This window comes from Astyanax mexicanus, chromosome 1 (genome assembly GCF_023375975.1).
Source record: "Astyanax mexicanus isolate ESR-SI-001 chromosome 1, AstMex3_surface, whole genome shotgun sequence".
In the NCBI taxonomy this organism is placed as follows: domain Eukaryota; kingdom Metazoa; phylum Chordata; class Actinopteri; order Characiformes; family Acestrorhamphidae; genus Astyanax; species Astyanax mexicanus.
In genome coordinates, this window is record NC_064408.1 from 18953408 (window position 1) to 18971849 (window position 18442).

Below are 18442 nucleotides of genomic sequence, written 5' to 3' on the forward strand. Positions count from 1 at the left end.
GAAGCGCAAACATCCAGGAGCACTATGTCAACAGGGTCACACAGTAAGTTACCGTTTACATCAGGGTCTCCGCGGGTGTCCTTAAAAAGACTTAAGACTGTCTACCAAAGGTTTTAAACCTGCCACAGGCAGAAATTATACATTTTTGGTTTATATTTGTGCATGGCATTTCGCAGTTTCCAGAAACAGTAGCATTATTCATAAGTTCAGGTGTTTAGCTAAGCTAGCTGCCTTAAGTTATTTTAGCTAGCGCCGTCGGCGCTGCGGTGTCACACCGTTTTCTGTCACCGTCGGAATTTTGTGACCAGTGCTCACGGTTATGAGCGTTCATTGGCAAAACGGAAGCTTTCTATACCTACACCTTACCCTCAGCCCTAAACTGAACCGTTTTGGCCAGTCGGGGTAAACATTAGAAACGAACACGTTTCGAATCGGCCAGTGCACCGGTCTGCTGAGAACTACTTGCCAGTGGTCACAAAATCTAGCGGTCACAGAAAACAGTGCAACACACGGTTGTGGTGTATGGGAGCTTATCCATTTTTAGCGTTATAGATCTAAACAACGTGCTGTACATGTAAGTGATTATAAGTGTGGGGTTTGGTTTAGTAGGCTTGTGTTGTTGTTGTTGTTATTATATATAAATATAGTAATTTATCGTTTGCTTTAAAACGTAAAATAATTATTTAAATATGTTTCTCAATGAATAGATTAGTCGACTAATCGAAAAAAATAATCGTTAGAATAATCGTTTAAAAAATAATCGTTAGGGACAGCCCTAGTCCAGTATCATTTATTTTGCTTCAGTCCTGGATGGATATATGGAGTGCATTATTAGTATCATGACAGTTTGGATCATTGACATCTGTTACAATCTGGTGAAAATCTCAATTAGGGATGTGCCTTAATTATATCATATACTTTATATCATATAATATCAACAAGTATACTTTCATATTAATTTTGTTGCAGTAGTTTATTTTTGACTTTAAAGAAATGTCATGTCATATCACAAAGAATATCGTTATCGCAAAAATAACCTGAAATATTATTATATTAATTTAGGGCCATATCGTCCACCCCTGCTTTTAAAAAAGGCCAATTAACACTTACCGGTAAACTTCCTGTCCTGTTATTTTCCACCTTCTCGTGCAACTTGCCATAATAGGGTGGATGCAAATAATGTAATTAAGCAGGGACAATTCCTGTGTTGTCTAAACCCTTACAAATATTATAAATTGTCTTATAATAGAATTTAAATGGCCAAAATACACATTATTTTGATAGTAAATGAACTGGGTTCTGTATGAATACTTGGGCTGCACTGATCTAGGAATTGTGGGCCCATATTGTAACTATATACCTGCAGACCAGACGCTCACAGATAAAAAAGATTAAAAATAGACTTACAGGTTTATACGGAGCCCGGGAGGGGCCGTGGATAAAAAAAACAATTAAATCGAGTGAACGATGTAGCAGTTCGTGCTCACGTTTTCTTTAATTCGAGTGAACGATTTGCAATTCGTGCTCACGATTTCTTTAATTCGTGCTCACGATTTCTGTAATTCGTGCGCACGATTTCTGTAATTCGAGTGAACGATTTCTGTAATTCGTGCTCACGTTTTTATGCGCAATAAGACAAGAAGCTCGGAGGGAAAGGAGCATTTTCTCTCTTGATCTGTTACAGGGGTGCAGTAATGATAATCAGTTATCTACCTTTATAACCTGCTGTTATTAATGCACTAGTGTTACAGTTAGATGTACAGTACAGTGAGCAGATTTTGCCTGGTGGTGGAATCTCTACAGCGCGTGGGGGAGAGCCGTCCGCGGCATCGGTTCCCCCGCCGCCAGACACCTGCCGCGCGCGCAGGTCTTCACGGAGCTTATTTACCAACAATGTAGACAAATACAGTCAATTCCAGTCATGATTAAAGGAAACAAACATTACTAATGCAGGATAACTGTGTGTTATTAAAACCAGATCAAAACAAAGTTATAATGCAATGTGGAACTGTTTATAATTTCTTATTTTCAACAATAGTATAACGTAAAGAAGTATAATTATATAAATATACAGCTATAAGACTTAGGTCCAAATGTACACTGTAAAAGTTAATAAAGATAATACAAAATTAATGCAAGGTGTGACAGTTGTCTATGAATGGCTCATATAAGAGCTGCTTTAAATATGTAACACTATATAAAATCAAAATAGCTGGTCTAAAATACTATTAATACAATGTATTAAGATATTTAGTAAATAGGCATTTCATATAATAATTTGGATCAATTTGATAATTTATTCCAATATGTTTCCTAAAATAATTAAGTTTCTATATCTGATGAAATGTCCTGAATATCTGCTTATTCTCAAATCACAGTGTCCTGCCCAGAAACATGCCACAAGCTTCAAATAAAAAAAATATAATAATTATAAACTTCTTAAATGTATATTTTCTGAATTATGTGTTTATTTATTATACAAATTATTAAAATATAGATTAAATCTATCATAAAAGTAATAATGATGTAACCAGATTTAAGAAGGTGTGCATTTCCTTGGAGGCTGGCTGAATGTTATTTAGAAATTAATAAACACATTTGCACATTGCATTATAACTTTGTTTTGATCTGGTTTTAATAACACACAGTTGTCCTGCATCAGTAAAATGTTTGTTTCCTTTATTCATGACTGGAATTGACTGTATTTGTCTACATTGTTGGTAAATAAGCTCCGTGAAGACCTGCGCGCGCGGCAGGTGTCTGGCGGCGGGGGAACCGATGCCGCGGACGGCTCTCCCCCACGCGCTGTAGAGATTCCACCACCAGGCAAAATCTGCTCACTGTACTGTACATCTAACTGTAACACTAGTGCATTAATAACAGCAGGTTATAAAGGTAGATAACTGATTATCATTACTGCACCCCTGTAACAGATCAAGAGAGAAAATGCTCCTTTCCCTCCGAGCTTCTTGTCTTATTGCGCATAAAAACGTGAGCACGAATTACAGAAATCGTTCACTCGAATTACAGAAATCGTGCGCACGAATTACAGAAATCGTGAGCACGAATTAAAGAAATCGTGAGCACGAATTGCAAATCGTTCACTCGAATTAAAGAAAACGTGAGCACGAACTGCTACATCGTTCACTCGATTTAATTATTTTTTTTATCCACGGCCCCTCCCGGGCTCCGTAGGTTTAATAGACTGACAGTAATGTGTAATTTATAGCAACACAGGCCATACGCCAACAAGCCTTATGATCAAAAGCTAAACAACCAGGCAACCAAACCAAAAGAGAACAAAGCAACAAGAATAAAGGGGGAAAAACTGGCTGAGATTGATAACAGGTCAAAAAAACACAAAATAGCAGTCATACTTTGCCAGGTCTTTGATAAACCTGAAGGGGTAAATAAACAGAAAAAAATAATCTCACCTCTCCTGCAATTACAGTGATTCTCACACATATTAATAGCCACTCCCTGATGCCTGCAAATCTTATAAAATTCCCAAGTCTTACAAAGTGAGACACAGTGAGAGCTTAAATTAAAAATTTGTACTGTATGTAAGTATGAAGTCTTAAAACCAACATCTCAATTATTATTTAGCACGATAACTGCTAAGAAATACACAATCAACATATAATTAAAGAGTAGCTAATAAAATATTTATATATTAAATAAGTGATTTGATTATGTGCAGAATATTATTTTTAAGCACTGTGAATGTGTTGTGATTTAACACTGCTACTGTATTGTTAGACTTGTGCTGGAGCAGTTACATTATTACTGAATTATACATTTAATGCTAAATTAAGAATAAATAAATCTTCTGTTTGTGAGACTGCATTACAGTTCCCCCTTCCATTATGTTCCACATATCTGATCCTATAGCAGATTCTTGACAACATAGCAGATGAAAACACAACGGAGGAATAGATTTGGGACGCTGCAGTTGCTTTTCAGGAAGCTTTCTATTACTGTGTCCTACTTCTGTTATGAAGATGTAGTCACAGGCCTGTGCAGTGAGATTGGAACAATAATGTAATTACTGCTGGTTTTATTTAATGGCACACTGATAATAGATTGAATCTAGTCCAGTGACTCTCCTTCCATTCCAAAACTCTCTACATATGTCCTGGATTCTGTATAGCAATATCAAACCTTTCATAGTGCATTACTGAATCATTTTTAAAGATGGAGCATGATCAACATTGTACAGTGAAGGTCTCCTGATCTGGAGGAAAGATCGTCCTTCACCATTCGTATTTTTCTATTCACCATTTTCAATTCAGTTTATTTCAATAGAGGTTTTTATAATGGATGTTGACACAAAGCAGCTTTGCAGAGATCCGGCCTCTTTTCAGAAAACTGAACGCGACAGTGGCAGTGACAGTGATTCCCTCAAAGCGAAAGAAAGAAGCCTTGAGAGAAATTCAAAACTCAAATAGGAGCCTCATCCTCTTCTAACTCCCTACATCTTAGCTCTCTTTCAGTTCAGATTAATCATTAGATTTTTTTTAACAATTCTTAGATTTCACACTGTGTGAATTCTTTAAAAAAAAAATTGCTACAATAATAATTTAATATTTTTAAATAGTTTACTCACTTAATGTTTTGTTCCACACATAGTATAGTAGGACTCAGGAACAGTCATGAATCCTCTTCTACAGCCTGGGTGCTTAAACTTTTTACTGTAATTTCCCTTTTTAAAACTCAGCAGTTTAAAGGTAGGAATCATAAAATAATAGGTACGAAAATCAAAAGTAATAAAATTTCTAAATCAAAAGGCAACAACAGATGAATAAATAAAAAAACTAATTTAACACATAAAATATAAATAAGCAATGACTGAACACAATAAAATAAAGGATTAAAAGAAACAATAAAGAAAACTGTGGTTGTACTTTAAAAGTCCAGTTGAAAATTTGTTTGCGTACAGTAACTTAGTTATTGTTAAGTACAATTATTAAAGTATTTTTCTCCTCAAATCAGTTACAATAGCCCAAAAATGAATCATGTGGATGTGTTTGTGTGTAATTCCTTTAGAAACCTCACCCCGTGATGTAGGGATGGAACAGCCTCCTGAACACAAGATGAGCTCAGAGGGGGCGGAAGGCCGGCCAGGTGAGTTTTTCAAAAATAACACTCATGAAACAAACTCCCCTTTTTGCTATTGATCCAAATCCTTGCGTCTCTGAGGTGGAAGTTTTATCAGAGCAAAAAACATTTAAGTCTTAACAAAAACTAAAGCTAAGCATGTTTATTTTGAAAAAAGATCTCACATAATTTAATAAGGTAATTAAATGAGCAAGTAACTTTTATTTCTATAGCATGTTTTTTAGTTGTACCAAATCTATTACTTTACATTACATTACATTACATTAGAAGACTAAAAAATTGTTGAATATAGCTAAAATAGAAATTCTAGGAATAAATTAAAAGTTCTGATCTAAATTTGAAGCCAATTTAGAGATGCTGTTATTGGTGTAATGTAATCATATGTTTTCTTACTGTACACTGCTGTATACAGTGCAGGGAGTAATTGGAGAACCGGCAAATGGCAAGTTTAAGTTCATTTTAACATTGTACATAAATTGACTGAAATAAAGCGTTTAGCATCACTTATCATGCATAAAGTGAAGACTTGGTTCATTGTTTGAGATAAATGGGTTATCTTGAGAAATATCTGCTTTTGACAATGGAAGAGATACTTATGGAACTGTAAAGTGGCAGAGACAAAGTTCCCTATTGGCTGCACTTTTTGTGGGAGAAAAAGTGATTGAGTGACTCTTAATGATATAAATGTAGGTATTTTGATTATATGTATTAATCAGTGCCCAACTATGGATGCCCTTCTGTACATTTTGAAAAAAAAAGCATACGACAGCTCTAATAGACAGTGATCCAAATGGTGTCCTTTAAGTAGAGAAAATGGGATACAATAAAGGGTTCTCTTACAGAAAAAACATAAGTGCCCCTCCAATGGAGAAGTGCCCACCAAGGGTAAAATGGTGTCTTACAGGGGCTCTCACAATGGAATAAACTGTATTTGGTGGTACAAGACAAAGTAAACTGTTGTCATTGATGGCAAAAAGTTTAAAAACTCATTTTCATTCTCAAATTTGCATCCTTTCATCTGAAAGATTTGTCTTTTTTGGTCGTCTCTAGCCCCACCCACCTCTCTGCCTCTGCAGGGGGATGGGGGCGTGGTCTCTCAGAGGAAAAAACTCTCAGCTCCTCGTATCAGCCTCTCGCTGGACCAAAGTGAGGATGATCTGTTTGACACACCTGATGACCTGGACATTAATGTGGACGATCTGGACACGCCTGATGAAACTGATTTCCTGGACTATACTGATCATGAAATGGACTGGGAAGGTAAGAAATACATGCATATACACTTATATAAGAACTTGTCTGTCTGTACAGATAATAACTGGTTCAAAAAGTTGTTAAATCTTCTACAATTTAAAGTTATAAAACCTGTGAACAACCTGAGAAAGCTTGATTTAGTCCGGTGGAGTGTGATAGAAACATCTGAGCCATGATGTAGAGTCACTCTGACAGCAGACCTGAGATCTTCAAAGCTGCATTGTGGAATCGCTCATGTGGAAGCCATGAGGAACAGTTACTTTCGGCCAAGGACAACAAATATGAATCAACATTCAAATAAAATCTGAAAATGTAAAAATGAATCCACTGTTAATCCTTGTGTTGTCTAAAGGCTTATAAATTACCAGACACTATGTTTAACACCAGAGAAAATACCCAAAATCTTATTTTTACCTTGAAATGTACAAAACAGCATCAACCCTCTTATGCTGGTGGGCTTTTGCACATGAACTGTTGCTTTAATCCTTTGACAACAACTATTCTTTGGTAGAAAGACTAGTGTGCTTAGGGTCATTGTCCTGCTACATGGCCAATGTTCTTTAGATATTCAGCCTTTCTGAACTTGCTGGTGTAATTTATAATTTTGCTCATATAATGTATATATTTTTCAATTATTCATCAATTATGGCAAGTTGTCATGGTCCAGATGCAACTCTGATGTTGTCAAAAGGCTTATAAATGATGTTAGTCACTATGATTAACAGCATGGAACTATTTCTACAGCATAAAATGCAAGGATTTTCCCTAAAGTTCAGGATTTTCAGTACTTCATCTGATTTGATTATATGCAGAACCTAAGGTGTCCCAGAGAGCTTCAGTGAAGGAGGTGTGTGAACCCATCCCTACTTGTAGTGCTGAAGAGGAGCGCCAGGAGTCCAAACTCTGGAGGACTGTTATCATTGGAGAACAGGAGCATCGAATCAACATGAAGTGTATCGAACCTTACCAAAAAGTCATTTCTCATGGAGGTATACAAAAACACACAGCCATTTCTTTTTACCCAGCTAAAAAAAAAGGTTTAAACTCAGTACTATAGTAAAACAGTAGTTTATACTATACATGTTGATTTGCTGTGTACACTTCTGTGATGTCAGTGTAAACACAAAGACAATGCCAAACCACATGCTGCACATATTACTAGGTTATGAATGTGGAAGAATATACCCTCCTCTTCTGCAGTCATGACTTGCCTGTAGTCCCGACCTGTCACCACGAGAGAAATGTGTGAATAATTTTGAAAAGAAAAAGTGAAAACAATGACATTGATATATCTAATAATGATCTTTTCCTCTCTAACAGGTTACTACGGCAATGGCGTGAATGCCATCATTGTTTTTGCTGCTTGCTTCCTCCCAGACAGCGATAGAGAAGACTACCATGAAATAATGGAAAACCTCTTTCTGTAAGTCTTTTTTGAGTGAAAATGTTTTTTCTCCATTTTTAGAAACTGTTTACATTGTTAAAAATATGTTTTCTCTGGGGGATGTCATAGAATGACACTTGAAAAGTTACTTTATTTAATTAATTCAGTTAAAAATGTGAAACTCATATAATACACAGATGTATTACACACATCTATTTTAAGTGATTATTACTTTTATTGTTGATGATTAGAACTTACAGTCAATAAGAGACCAATTTGTACTTTTGGCATTGTGCCAAGTCCTGCTGGAAAATGAAATCCGCATCTCCATAAAAGTTGTCAGCAGAGGGAAGCATGAAGTGCTATAAGATTTTCTGGGAAAACCCTGCACTGACGTTAGACTTGATAATAAAACACAGTGGATCAACACCAGCAGATGACATGTCTCTCCAAACCATCACTGATCATCAGTAAATTTTACATTTCATTTGGAAATCAAGGGACCAGAGTCTGGAGGAAGAGTGAAGAGACACACAATCCAAGCTGCTGGAAAGTCAGTGCAGTGACAACTTTTAGAGAGATGTGGATTTCATTTTCCAGCAGGACTTGGCACACTGCCCACACTGCCAAAAGTCTTATATAATATAATAAAAGGTCTTATATAATATTCTATTTTTAGAGACACTGAGTTTTGGGTTTAATTGACTGTAAGCCATAATCATCAACAATATCATAAACAAACAATTTAAATAGATCACTCTGTGTGTAATACATCTATATAATATATATGGGTTTCACATTTTGAATTAATTTACTGAACTAAAGTAACTTTTCAATGATATTATCATTTTTTTTGCGATGCACTAGTACATATGTGTAAAATATTGATATGTTTTTTGCAGCTTAAACATCCTAAAGTCTGACTGAATTGAACTGACCTAAACTGACTGTGTATACAAAATGTTAAGGACATAATTTTTTTTATCATGTTCAATAAATATGATTCAATGAATATCATTTTAATAGATGTTAAACATTGTATGGAGTCAGTATCAGAGGTAGTATCAGGGCCAGATTATGATCTTTATGATGCCCTACCCCTGAACCGTAAACTCATGTTTCTGGATGTGATGATATGATGTGATGTCAGGTACGTGATCAGCACGCTGGAGCTGATGGTGGCGGAGGACTATATGATCGTCTACCTGAATGGTGCAACTCCTCACCGCAGGATGCCTGGCCTCGGCTGGCTGAAGAAGTGCTACCAGATGATAGACAGGAGGTAGCTACTGTTCTTCCACTCCTCTTACTTCCTCTAACACATGATCTGATAGCCTGAAAACCGCTCTAACTGGATTACCTGCTTTCAGGCTACGGAAGAACCTGAAATCCTTCATTATTGTTCATCCCTCCTGGTTCATCAGGACTGTTCTAGCCATCACCAGACCCTTTATCAGGTACACAGCTTAAACTTTCCTTCAGTTGACTGAGAACAGGAAATACATACAGAACTGTGCAGAGGTTTTAGGCACGTAAGCACATTATTAAAAACTGTTTATCTCAACAATGAGTGTGTTTGTATTTGTACAGACACCAGACCACATTAGAACAGATGCAGAGAAACGTAAATACTTTTTACGTATTTTTATAGTATTTTTTGCACTATAAGGTGCCCTTAAAATCCTTTAATTTTCAAAAAACTGTAAGTGTGCCTAATAATCTGGTGCACCTTATTATGAGCAGCTAGCACTTGGAACCCCGACTAGCACTGCTGGAGCAGCATTAGCATTAGCCACTTACCACAGCGCTAGCTCTTTTGCTGTTCAGAGGCGAGTATATCCGGCTGTAGCCTGCGAGTTTACCGTGTTAAAACAAGCTATGTGGGATGATTTGCTACACCGCTAGAGGTTTGCCACTAATCCTTCAGCTTTAGTGGAAATCTGTAAATCTAAGTTTACTGTAAATAAACAGAAGCACTTTACTCACCCAAATAAATAGTTTTCAGGATAAAAATCTGTGTAGATTACAGCCAGAGCTCATTTGACTTGTCTGAAATGTTTTTTTTTTTAAATACTGTTTTGTTTACTAAGCTTAACTTTACAGGTGTCGCCACCCAGAGAGTTCCTTACCAATGTCGCAGAAAATGCACCTCATAATCCGCTGCACCTTACGTATAAAAATAGACTAGAAAATATACATTTATTTATAGTGCGCCTTATAATACGGTGCACCTTATAGTGAGTGTTCATTAAAACAATTGATGGACTTAATATATATTAGATTTAAGATTTTTGATTATTCAAGTTGTCATGTACACAGCATACTCCATTTGTAATGTACAGAAAGCCATGGCAGGAAGTTGGAAGGTTATATCAAATAATTTTTATGATTATTGGTAGTTGAATTATTTTTTTTTCACATGAACCCATAGTTTCCCCATTAACTGATTACCCAAGTCCATGTAAACCCAAATTACACAAATTAAATGTCTGAAAATCAGAATTTTCTACAGTTTTCAGATTATTGCAATGCTTCTATGTTGTGTATGAGTGTTATGTGTATTTAATTCAGTTCTATTGTTTTACTAGAATGAGAAAATTAAAACAAACCCAGATCAGGAGCCTTAACTCTAAAAAAAAAAAAAACAGTTGCTCAGAACTTTGTTTGTACATGTATAATAACATGTATTTTGGACGCATGTGTTTTAATGTGTTCTGTTCTTTGTGTTGTTTGTTTGTTTATATTCTACACAGTTCGAAGTTCAGTAGCAAGATTAGGTATGTGAACAGTTTAGCAGAGCTGGAAGGGCTCATCCCCATGGACTATGTCCATATTCCAGAAAGCATCATCAAGTAAGTGCAATTCATTTAATGCAGTAATTCAGTAACTGTAAAAGCACTTAATGTGATCTGTGTTTTTTTATTGTATTACAGTTACAGTAGTTCAGACACCTAAATGTAATGAGTGCTAAAGCTGAGTGAGCTTCTTCACCAAAACAACTCTAGTTCTTGAACCAGTTCCAATCAGGCTTATAAAAACAGTAGTGCTTTTCAGCAAACCAGCCTGCATTTCAACAGTTTAAGTGGAACTGTCAAAACGTCAATCACGTGAATCAGAATGGTCTCGGTTCCACATCAGTGGAAAAGCACTAAGTGACAGTCAGAAGTGCCAGTATTGCATGTTAATGACACTCTGACTGAAGCCCTACAAGTTTTACTATGCCACACACACAGATAACCTGACAACAATGCATGCCAGCACTAACAAAACAAAAATACAGCCACAATAAAACAACAGTATTATAATTTTTATTATTAATACGTTAATTTTACCCAAAATTACAATGAATTCGAAAATTGTACAAATGAAAACTAAAGTGATATAATAGATAACAGTCAGGTTTTATTTGCATGCTGAACCAAACCAAATAAAAGTACACTAAATACAGACACTGAAGGTTTAAAATCTAGGTATGTACAGGGGTTGGACAATGAAACTGAAACACCTGTCATTTTAGTGTGGGATGTTTTATGGCTAAATTGGAGCAGCCTGGTGGCCAATCTTCATTAATTGCACATTGCACCAGTAAGAGCAGAGTGTTAAGGTTCAATTAGCAGAGTAAGAGCACAGTTTTGCTTAAAATATTGCAATGCACACAACATTGTGAATGACAAATTGTTGGTGCACATCTTGCTGGCGCATCTGTGACCAAGACAGCAAGTCTTTGTGATGTATCAAGAGCCACGATATCCAGGGTAATGTCCGCATACCACCAAGAAGGACCAACCACATCCAACAGGATTAACTGTGGACGCTGTAAGAAGAAGCTGTCTGAAAGGGATGTTCGGGTGCTAACCCGGATTGTATCCAAAAAACATACAACCTCGGCTGCCCAAATCACGGCAGAATTCAATGTGCACCTCAACTCTCCTGTTTCCACCAGAACTGTCCGTCACCACTATAAATTATTGTGGTCTAAAACCAGGTGTTTCAGTTTCTTTGTCCAACCCCTGTACGTAGGTAGGGTACACTGTTTGATAAAATAATAAATTAGATCAGCCAGTCAGAGGAAGCATGATCTGCTGCAACAAGTAAGATTGAACAAATCAATAAATAATTTAAAAACAAAGCAGGGGAATACAAAACAAAGTTTAACTTCACATTAAGTAAGTTCTTCAAATATTTAACAGCTTCGTCAGTGTGTGAACCACAGGATTAACCTGTTAAATATCCTAACGTTTTGACCGTTTTGACTTGTTACCCTGATAACTGGAAAATGATGAACTGCTCCTCAGTTATTATGACCGAAGGCCGAAGTCAGATTTTTTTTTTCTCTTTTAATTTAAAAATCTATTAATAGGCAGACAGTGTGAATAGAACAGTGGTTTAATCACAATACCACACTTGATGTCTGTGCTATAATGTGAGATATTGGCACTGGTATACTGTTCTTCAGCCTCAGTGCACCAGTGCCAATAGCTCTCATCATCTCTTGCTCTCTATTCTTGCTCAGATGTCTCACTAGACTCCGTGATGAAGATAACATATGTAAAATCATACACCAGACGCAGTGTGTACTCGTGTCTACCCCCTCAGAAGCTGAAATGTTGTTGTGAGTTCAGCGGTTTGTCGAGGTGTCGGCATGTTCCTGAGAATCACTGCTAAAGCTGTGAATGTTCACGCTGGTGTTTCACACCTGCAAATCTGGGTTTCTGTGGTAACAGACACTGAGGTACTGAGAGGGAGCTTATGAATTAGGTTATACCCTGGTCTTGCGTTCTGAGCAGCAAAGAACAGAAATTTGGGGCTTTTTTAATAACCTACAGGTTGACAGATTCAGTGCACTGCCTTTACCTTTTACTGCCTGGAAGCTATTTCTCCACCACTGCTCTGTTTAGTTTGCATTATGTATTTATGTATGCAGTACAATTTTAACGGTTCCCCAGATTTTCTATTGTTTAGTCCTGTATGCTACTGTCAACACAGTTTAACAACACAGTTTGACAAGACATATGTACAGTAATGCTGTGCTCCATTTGAACTTGGATGTTGGAATTTCCACTGGAATGCTACTTTAGGACAGATTTCCTACTCAGAAAGTCAGAAAAGAGGCTCATCAATCTCGAGTTCAGAATCCAAACTGACTGTTTCACACATCAACAGTAGTAAAATCAGTAGTAATTATACAGTTTATTAGCAGTTCTATCTACACTGCCTGGCCAAAAAAAAGTCGCCATCAAAAAAGGGGTCACACACTCTAATATTTAGTTGGACCATCTTTAGCTTTGCAGCTTTACGCATTCACTGTGGCATTGTTTTATATAAGCTTCTGCAATGTTACAAGATTCATTTTAATCCAGTGTTTCATTAATTTTTCACCGAGATAAGAATCCTAGTACATAATGAGGCATGGGCAATATGATGAAATAAAAAATAATAATTGTCACTTTTTAACCAAAGCTGCGATATGTTTTCCTGTTTCCACATAATGTTTTGTTTGCAAAAGTAAAATTTACAGTTAGATAATTAGAGTTAGTAATTAATATGTATAGTTTGTATTTGTTTGGTTTTTTATCATGTTGTTTTCACTAGATACACTTTTTGATCAATTGTAGAATTACCATTTTTTAAATTGTGCACCTGTTATTGAGTTGACCTATTGTAGGCATTTATTAACATGAAGCCACTGGATTAGAAGAGAAATATTGTTATATACTGTTGTATTTATATCCAGTTAATATTTCATGTCAGTCTAATAGTAACCTTATCAAACATTATTACTCTGAAATCAAAAACATTGTAGGTAAAAAATATTTATTTATTAATTTATTTATTAAGTTTTCATTTAAATTTCCATATGCAAATTTATCTCATGACTTGCAAGGCCTTATGCAAATAAACATGAGATGACTCCACACCATAATGTTGAAACACAATCAAACCAGTACTTCTGATTCGCTGCTAAATCTAAGTTTATTGAATATTTCTTTTTTGTAGATTCAACAGCTTTCTCCAAGGACCAGAGGTGGCACCCGAGGAACCTATGTAAGATTTGTTCAATTTTAATCTTCAAAATTTGTGCTTTTTCAATTTATGTTTTTTTTCTCATTTCTATTCTGCTGTATGCTGTTCCTCACTTTAACTCTTTTTGTTATTTGTGTGCAGAGCTCAGCCCAGCGTGAGCAGTACTGAAGCCTAGGTAGCAATGGAGAAGTGCATGGCCAGAGTGTGTGTGTGTGTCTGTGTGTAAAGGAGAGGTCACATGAAATATTGGAAGCTGGATTCTACACACCTGATGATTGTTTGTGCTTTATTCTTATCTGGCACTTGGTTTGGTACACCACTAACACCCCAGATAACATGCTCATGTGGGGCCTGTGTGGGAGCTCAAGTACCAGAAAGTTTTGTGTATGGGTTCCATGTTGACCCCACATATGGATGTCACCTATAGGCCTCATTAGGGTCAGTGATGGTGAGAGAAGGGGTATAACAGGAGCCCCAAAACTTAGTTTTTGAATCTCCGATCATGCTTCTTGCCTTCAGCGGCCAGAGTCAGAGAGAGAGCACAGTTGGTCATGCTCTCTCTGGGGTGGGTAGATGGCGCTCTCTCCCTATATCACTCCTAGTGTGATGTAGGCATCTGTTTGCTGATGTTTCAGAGCTGGGGATCCTGCGCTTTCCTCTAAGAGTGCTGGAAACACAGTGATGCTGCATTACCCCTCCTAGTGTTTTTTAGGAGTGTTAATATAATTATTGCTGTTAATTGGCTTTCCAAATTGAGGAGGAATTAGGATAAAATTTGAAATAAATTCTTTAAAAAGCTCTAGGTGGCACAATGAGCATGGGGCCAAGATGGAACCCATCTGAGATTAAGGAATTCCCTTAACAATACATACTAGTACAAACCCACTCAGAAATCATGCCCACCTGAAACCCACCAACCCCACATTCCCCCCAAATGAGCCCCACATGAGCATGTTGGCTAGGACACCATTTCTTCCTCACAAACATCAGCTCTTTAGAAAATACTGCTCTTCTCACTAAATAATAGAAAACTAGCATAGCCTAGCGTAGCCCTTCAACCATCACAGCCAACCAGCAAGTCTCAAAGTCTCAGCTGGACCAAGAATTTCACAAATGTTGTACTTATCTGTATGTTTTGGCAATATGTTTTTTTGTAGTTCTTCGAGGTATGCATAAGAAACATTCAAGCAATAATAATAATAACATGTACATGCTACTCTAATCTATCTAGCGTACTCTACCATGTTGACTTTTAAGTCTGCTTAAAGTAAGTGAATCAGCTGGATCGATCGTACACAGACATCACAACACCTCCACCACCTTCTTGTATCGATATATGTGCGATCACTCAAACGTATATGTACGTTTTACCTCAAATCATCAGCTATTTACCAGTTATAGGATTCCTTTGAGCTGGAGCGCTAATGTGCTAACGCTTCACGCTATAATACTGTACACAGCACTGGATTTGTTTGTAGCAGTTTATGGACTCACTTAGTTTTGACAGTCCCCCAATAGATTTTCTACAGGTGATTTAATTTTGAACTCGGTTTATTGGTGAAACTCAGATGTCAACAATCTTAGGGTTAGCAATGTTAGCTTTAGGTTTCAAAATGAAGTCAAGGTTCAAGCTAGATGTGCATTAATACATTAATAGAATCTATTAAAGGAGCATTAGTCAATTTTCTCTTCCTTTTCTTACTAATTTAGAACTGCCAAATATGTCCAAATGTTTGTGGACACCCCTTGTAATAAATGCATTTAGCTACAGAACTTTAAAGTAGCTCCTATTGCTGACGCATATGTGCAAATATGCACACACAGCTTGTCTAGTCCCTGAAGAGATGTCCGAAGAGGAGCATAATGCCAAACATGGGATAGAGGGGCATAAAGCCCACCAGCATCGAGCTGTGGAGAAGTGGAATTATGTTCTCTGGAATGATGGTGCTCCATTCAGTAGTTTTGGGAAGAGTTGAAGAGTTAAAAATCTGAATCAAATGCATTTTGAATGCAATCAAATCCTTACAGCAATGTTAAAAAATCAAATTTTAACCCTCCTTTGAACTGTAGAAACAGTTACTCTAACAAAATCAGCATAAACTTTTTTTTTAAATAACCTTGATTTAAAAATATATATTTGTTATCCACAGTGGTCAATTCCGTTAACACAGGTAGTGACTGAAAAACTCATTGGAGCACATTACAAGGAAATACAAGACAGGAACCATACTTAACTGTTCTCAGACCAGCTAATAACTATAATCTAAACCTAAATAGTGTTTTATAAGTTTTTAATTTCATCATCAGGAAGCTAAATGTCTTGGAATATCAGATTAAAATACTCCAGTGCACTACCATAATGCCCCTCAGAACTGGGCGTTTACAATCACGCTAGCAGATCTAGCCTCTTAACCAATAGAGGTTGTGTGTCTTGAATCTTGAGTAATGCTCCTTTAATTTCAACTTTCAACTATTAGTTTTATTCATTAATCATAATTAAATGTTTCTTGTTTTTTTTAAAGTCAGTGTAGCACCTAGCAAACATTTATAGTGGATTCTCAAAATTAAGCATTAAGCAACTTGTATCTTTCTTTTGTCATGTTATTTTTACAGAGGGTATAATGAAAAAAAAAAACAAGCTGGTTACTAAAGCAGACAAAATCTGCGTTCCAAAGTGTAGGCTGCATCCTAGATGGACTGTATTTCTTGTTCGCTGTGTTTATTTGAAGGCTGTTCAAAAATAAAGGATCCTTTGCATACAGCCAAGAAATGCAGCTGAAGTTTGGAATGATTTGAAGGACGCAGCTGATGTATCCTTCCTGGTTCTCAGTTATTGTACAGTTTATTGTGCACATTCAATATGAGGGTAAAAAAATAACAGCACCATAAAATGGTGGGAAACAAAGACTTGATTATAATTTTATGATTTACTATAAATAAAGTTTGTGATTGATGTCACCACAAAGCTGTGTTAGACTTCACTAAATATATGACCAACAAATACAAAGACAAACAATTCATAGGACAGTCCTACTGAGGTCCCGCCCTACCTCGAATTGAGCAGCCTGGACTTCGGAATACAGATAAGGTCTTTTCCAATCAGCAGAGAATCACTTAGTTACCAGCGCTTGTTCGTAAATGAATTGGGTCTTATGCCACGAGTAATCTGTCTCACAGAGTAAGACAGAAGCAGTGAATGGGTTTTAATACCTGGAGGCACCTGTCTTTACTTCCGGTCACAGTGTTTGCCATGTGTAGTGATCTGATTAGTCGCTCCAGTCAAGTGGTCTGTCGATTTGGAGAGCATGCAGCTTCAGAGGTCTGTCAAAGTCAATCAGCGTGGCTCATGTCTTTTGAACACCTGTTTGTACATCTGTGAACTTGTATGTATGTGTGTGTGAATGAGTGTTTTGTAGGTGAGGTTGTGATTTGGGAGTGTGTGTGTGCAGAAATCATATCTGTCGTTTGCCATTAGGTCTCTGAGTAAATAAAAAAGATAAAGTTCTCTTGGGAAAAGGGGGCGGGGACGTGATAAAAAAAAGAGCTGTAAAGCACAATTTCCACATCCTCAGTGTGTGCGTGAATGCACGCATGTCACTGCATGTTGCCTAGTTGTTAATATGTGGTTATTAAAAATCAAATATCAGAAAAAAAATATATTGAAATAATGGATATCTTTGACCCAGAGGCCTTCTCAGATCATATGAAGATAAAATAATTGTAAAATAGTGCAGAATCTATCAATAAATTTACCTCAACCCTACTTATGTGTTAATGTTTTATTTCTGACATCATTCAGTATTCAGAACGTTTATTATCTGCTTCTTTCTGCATACAATATACCCAGAACCAACCCGGAATCAGTGGGCAACTGGGCACAAGGCAAGAATACCCCTTACACAGTGCACCATTTATTTTTTATTATTATTTTTTCCCCCCATTTTTCTCTTAATTCATCTGGCCAATTGTCCCACCTATTCAGCTTCTAGAGAGATTTATATCCCCCATCACTAGTAATGCTAATGCTGCTCCAGCAATGCTAGCTGGGTTTAGCAGCAGGGTACAGTCCAATAATACTCACCTCTGAACAGCGTATGAGCTAGTCCTTAGCGGGTAATGCTAATGCTGCTCCAGCAGTGCTAGCTGGGGTTAGCAGCAGGCTACAGGCCGATAACACTTACCTCTGAACGGTTGAAAAGTTAGCGCTTAGCGAGTAATGCCAATGCTGCTCCAGCAGTGCTAGTCGCGGTTAGCAGCTGGCTAAAGTCTGATAATACCCACCTCTGAGCAGATAATGTAGCTAACACTGCTGGAGATCTAAACTGAAACTCCTGTATTACATTACACTTCAGCCGAGTGGCTTTACTACTCCTTACAACCTGACTGGTAGAATTCATACATAAGGTGCACCTGGATTAAAAGACGCACTAAAGATTTTTGGGAAACTGAAGGATTATAAGTGTTCCTAGTAGTGCGAAAAATACAGTATGCAGAGAAACTACAGTCTGTAGTTATTGACAGACAAAGTATCCTATTTGGTCAATGGAGCAGTATGTGTAGAAATAAGGAGGTGCAAGATCTCACCAAATTTCCACAGGCCTCTAGGGCTGGGTGGCACACACTTCCTGCTACCTCATGTCAACGAGTCATGATTTTTTGCAT

General features: G+C 37.0%; 1 protein-coding gene and 1 long non-coding RNA gene across 4 annotated transcripts in view; both read left to right on the forward strand.

The window, feature by feature from the left end:
* Nucleotides 1-13135, forward strand: part of LOC103043122 (prune homolog 2 with BCH domain) — a 35428-nt gene extending 22293 nt beyond the window's left edge. For all 3 annotated transcript variants that reach the window (XM_049474298.1, XM_049474302.1, XM_022667786.2), the window contains exons 2-8: nt 5047-5124; nt 6169-6378; nt 7185-7361; nt 7693-7795; nt 8907-9038; nt 9127-9213; nt 10510-13135. In XM_049474298.1, coding sequence (XP_049330255.1) covers nt 5047-5124; nt 6169-6378; nt 7185-7361; nt 7693-7795; nt 8907-9038; nt 9127-9213; nt 10510-10612 — 890 coding nt within the window. In that variant the 3' untranslated portion in view covers nt 10613-13135. The remainder of the gene's footprint in view (nt 1-5046; nt 5125-6168; nt 6379-7184; nt 7362-7692; nt 7796-8906; nt 9039-9126; nt 9214-10509) is intronic.
* Nucleotides 13136-13712: 577 nt separating this feature from the next.
* Nucleotides 13713-17543, forward strand: LOC125798977 (uncharacterized). Its single transcript, XR_007437769.1, has 2 exons — nt 13713-13801; nt 13922-17543. It is a non-coding gene; the product is annotated as an uncharacterized LOC125798977 (long non-coding RNA).
* Nucleotides 17544-18442: the final 899 nt, after the last annotated feature.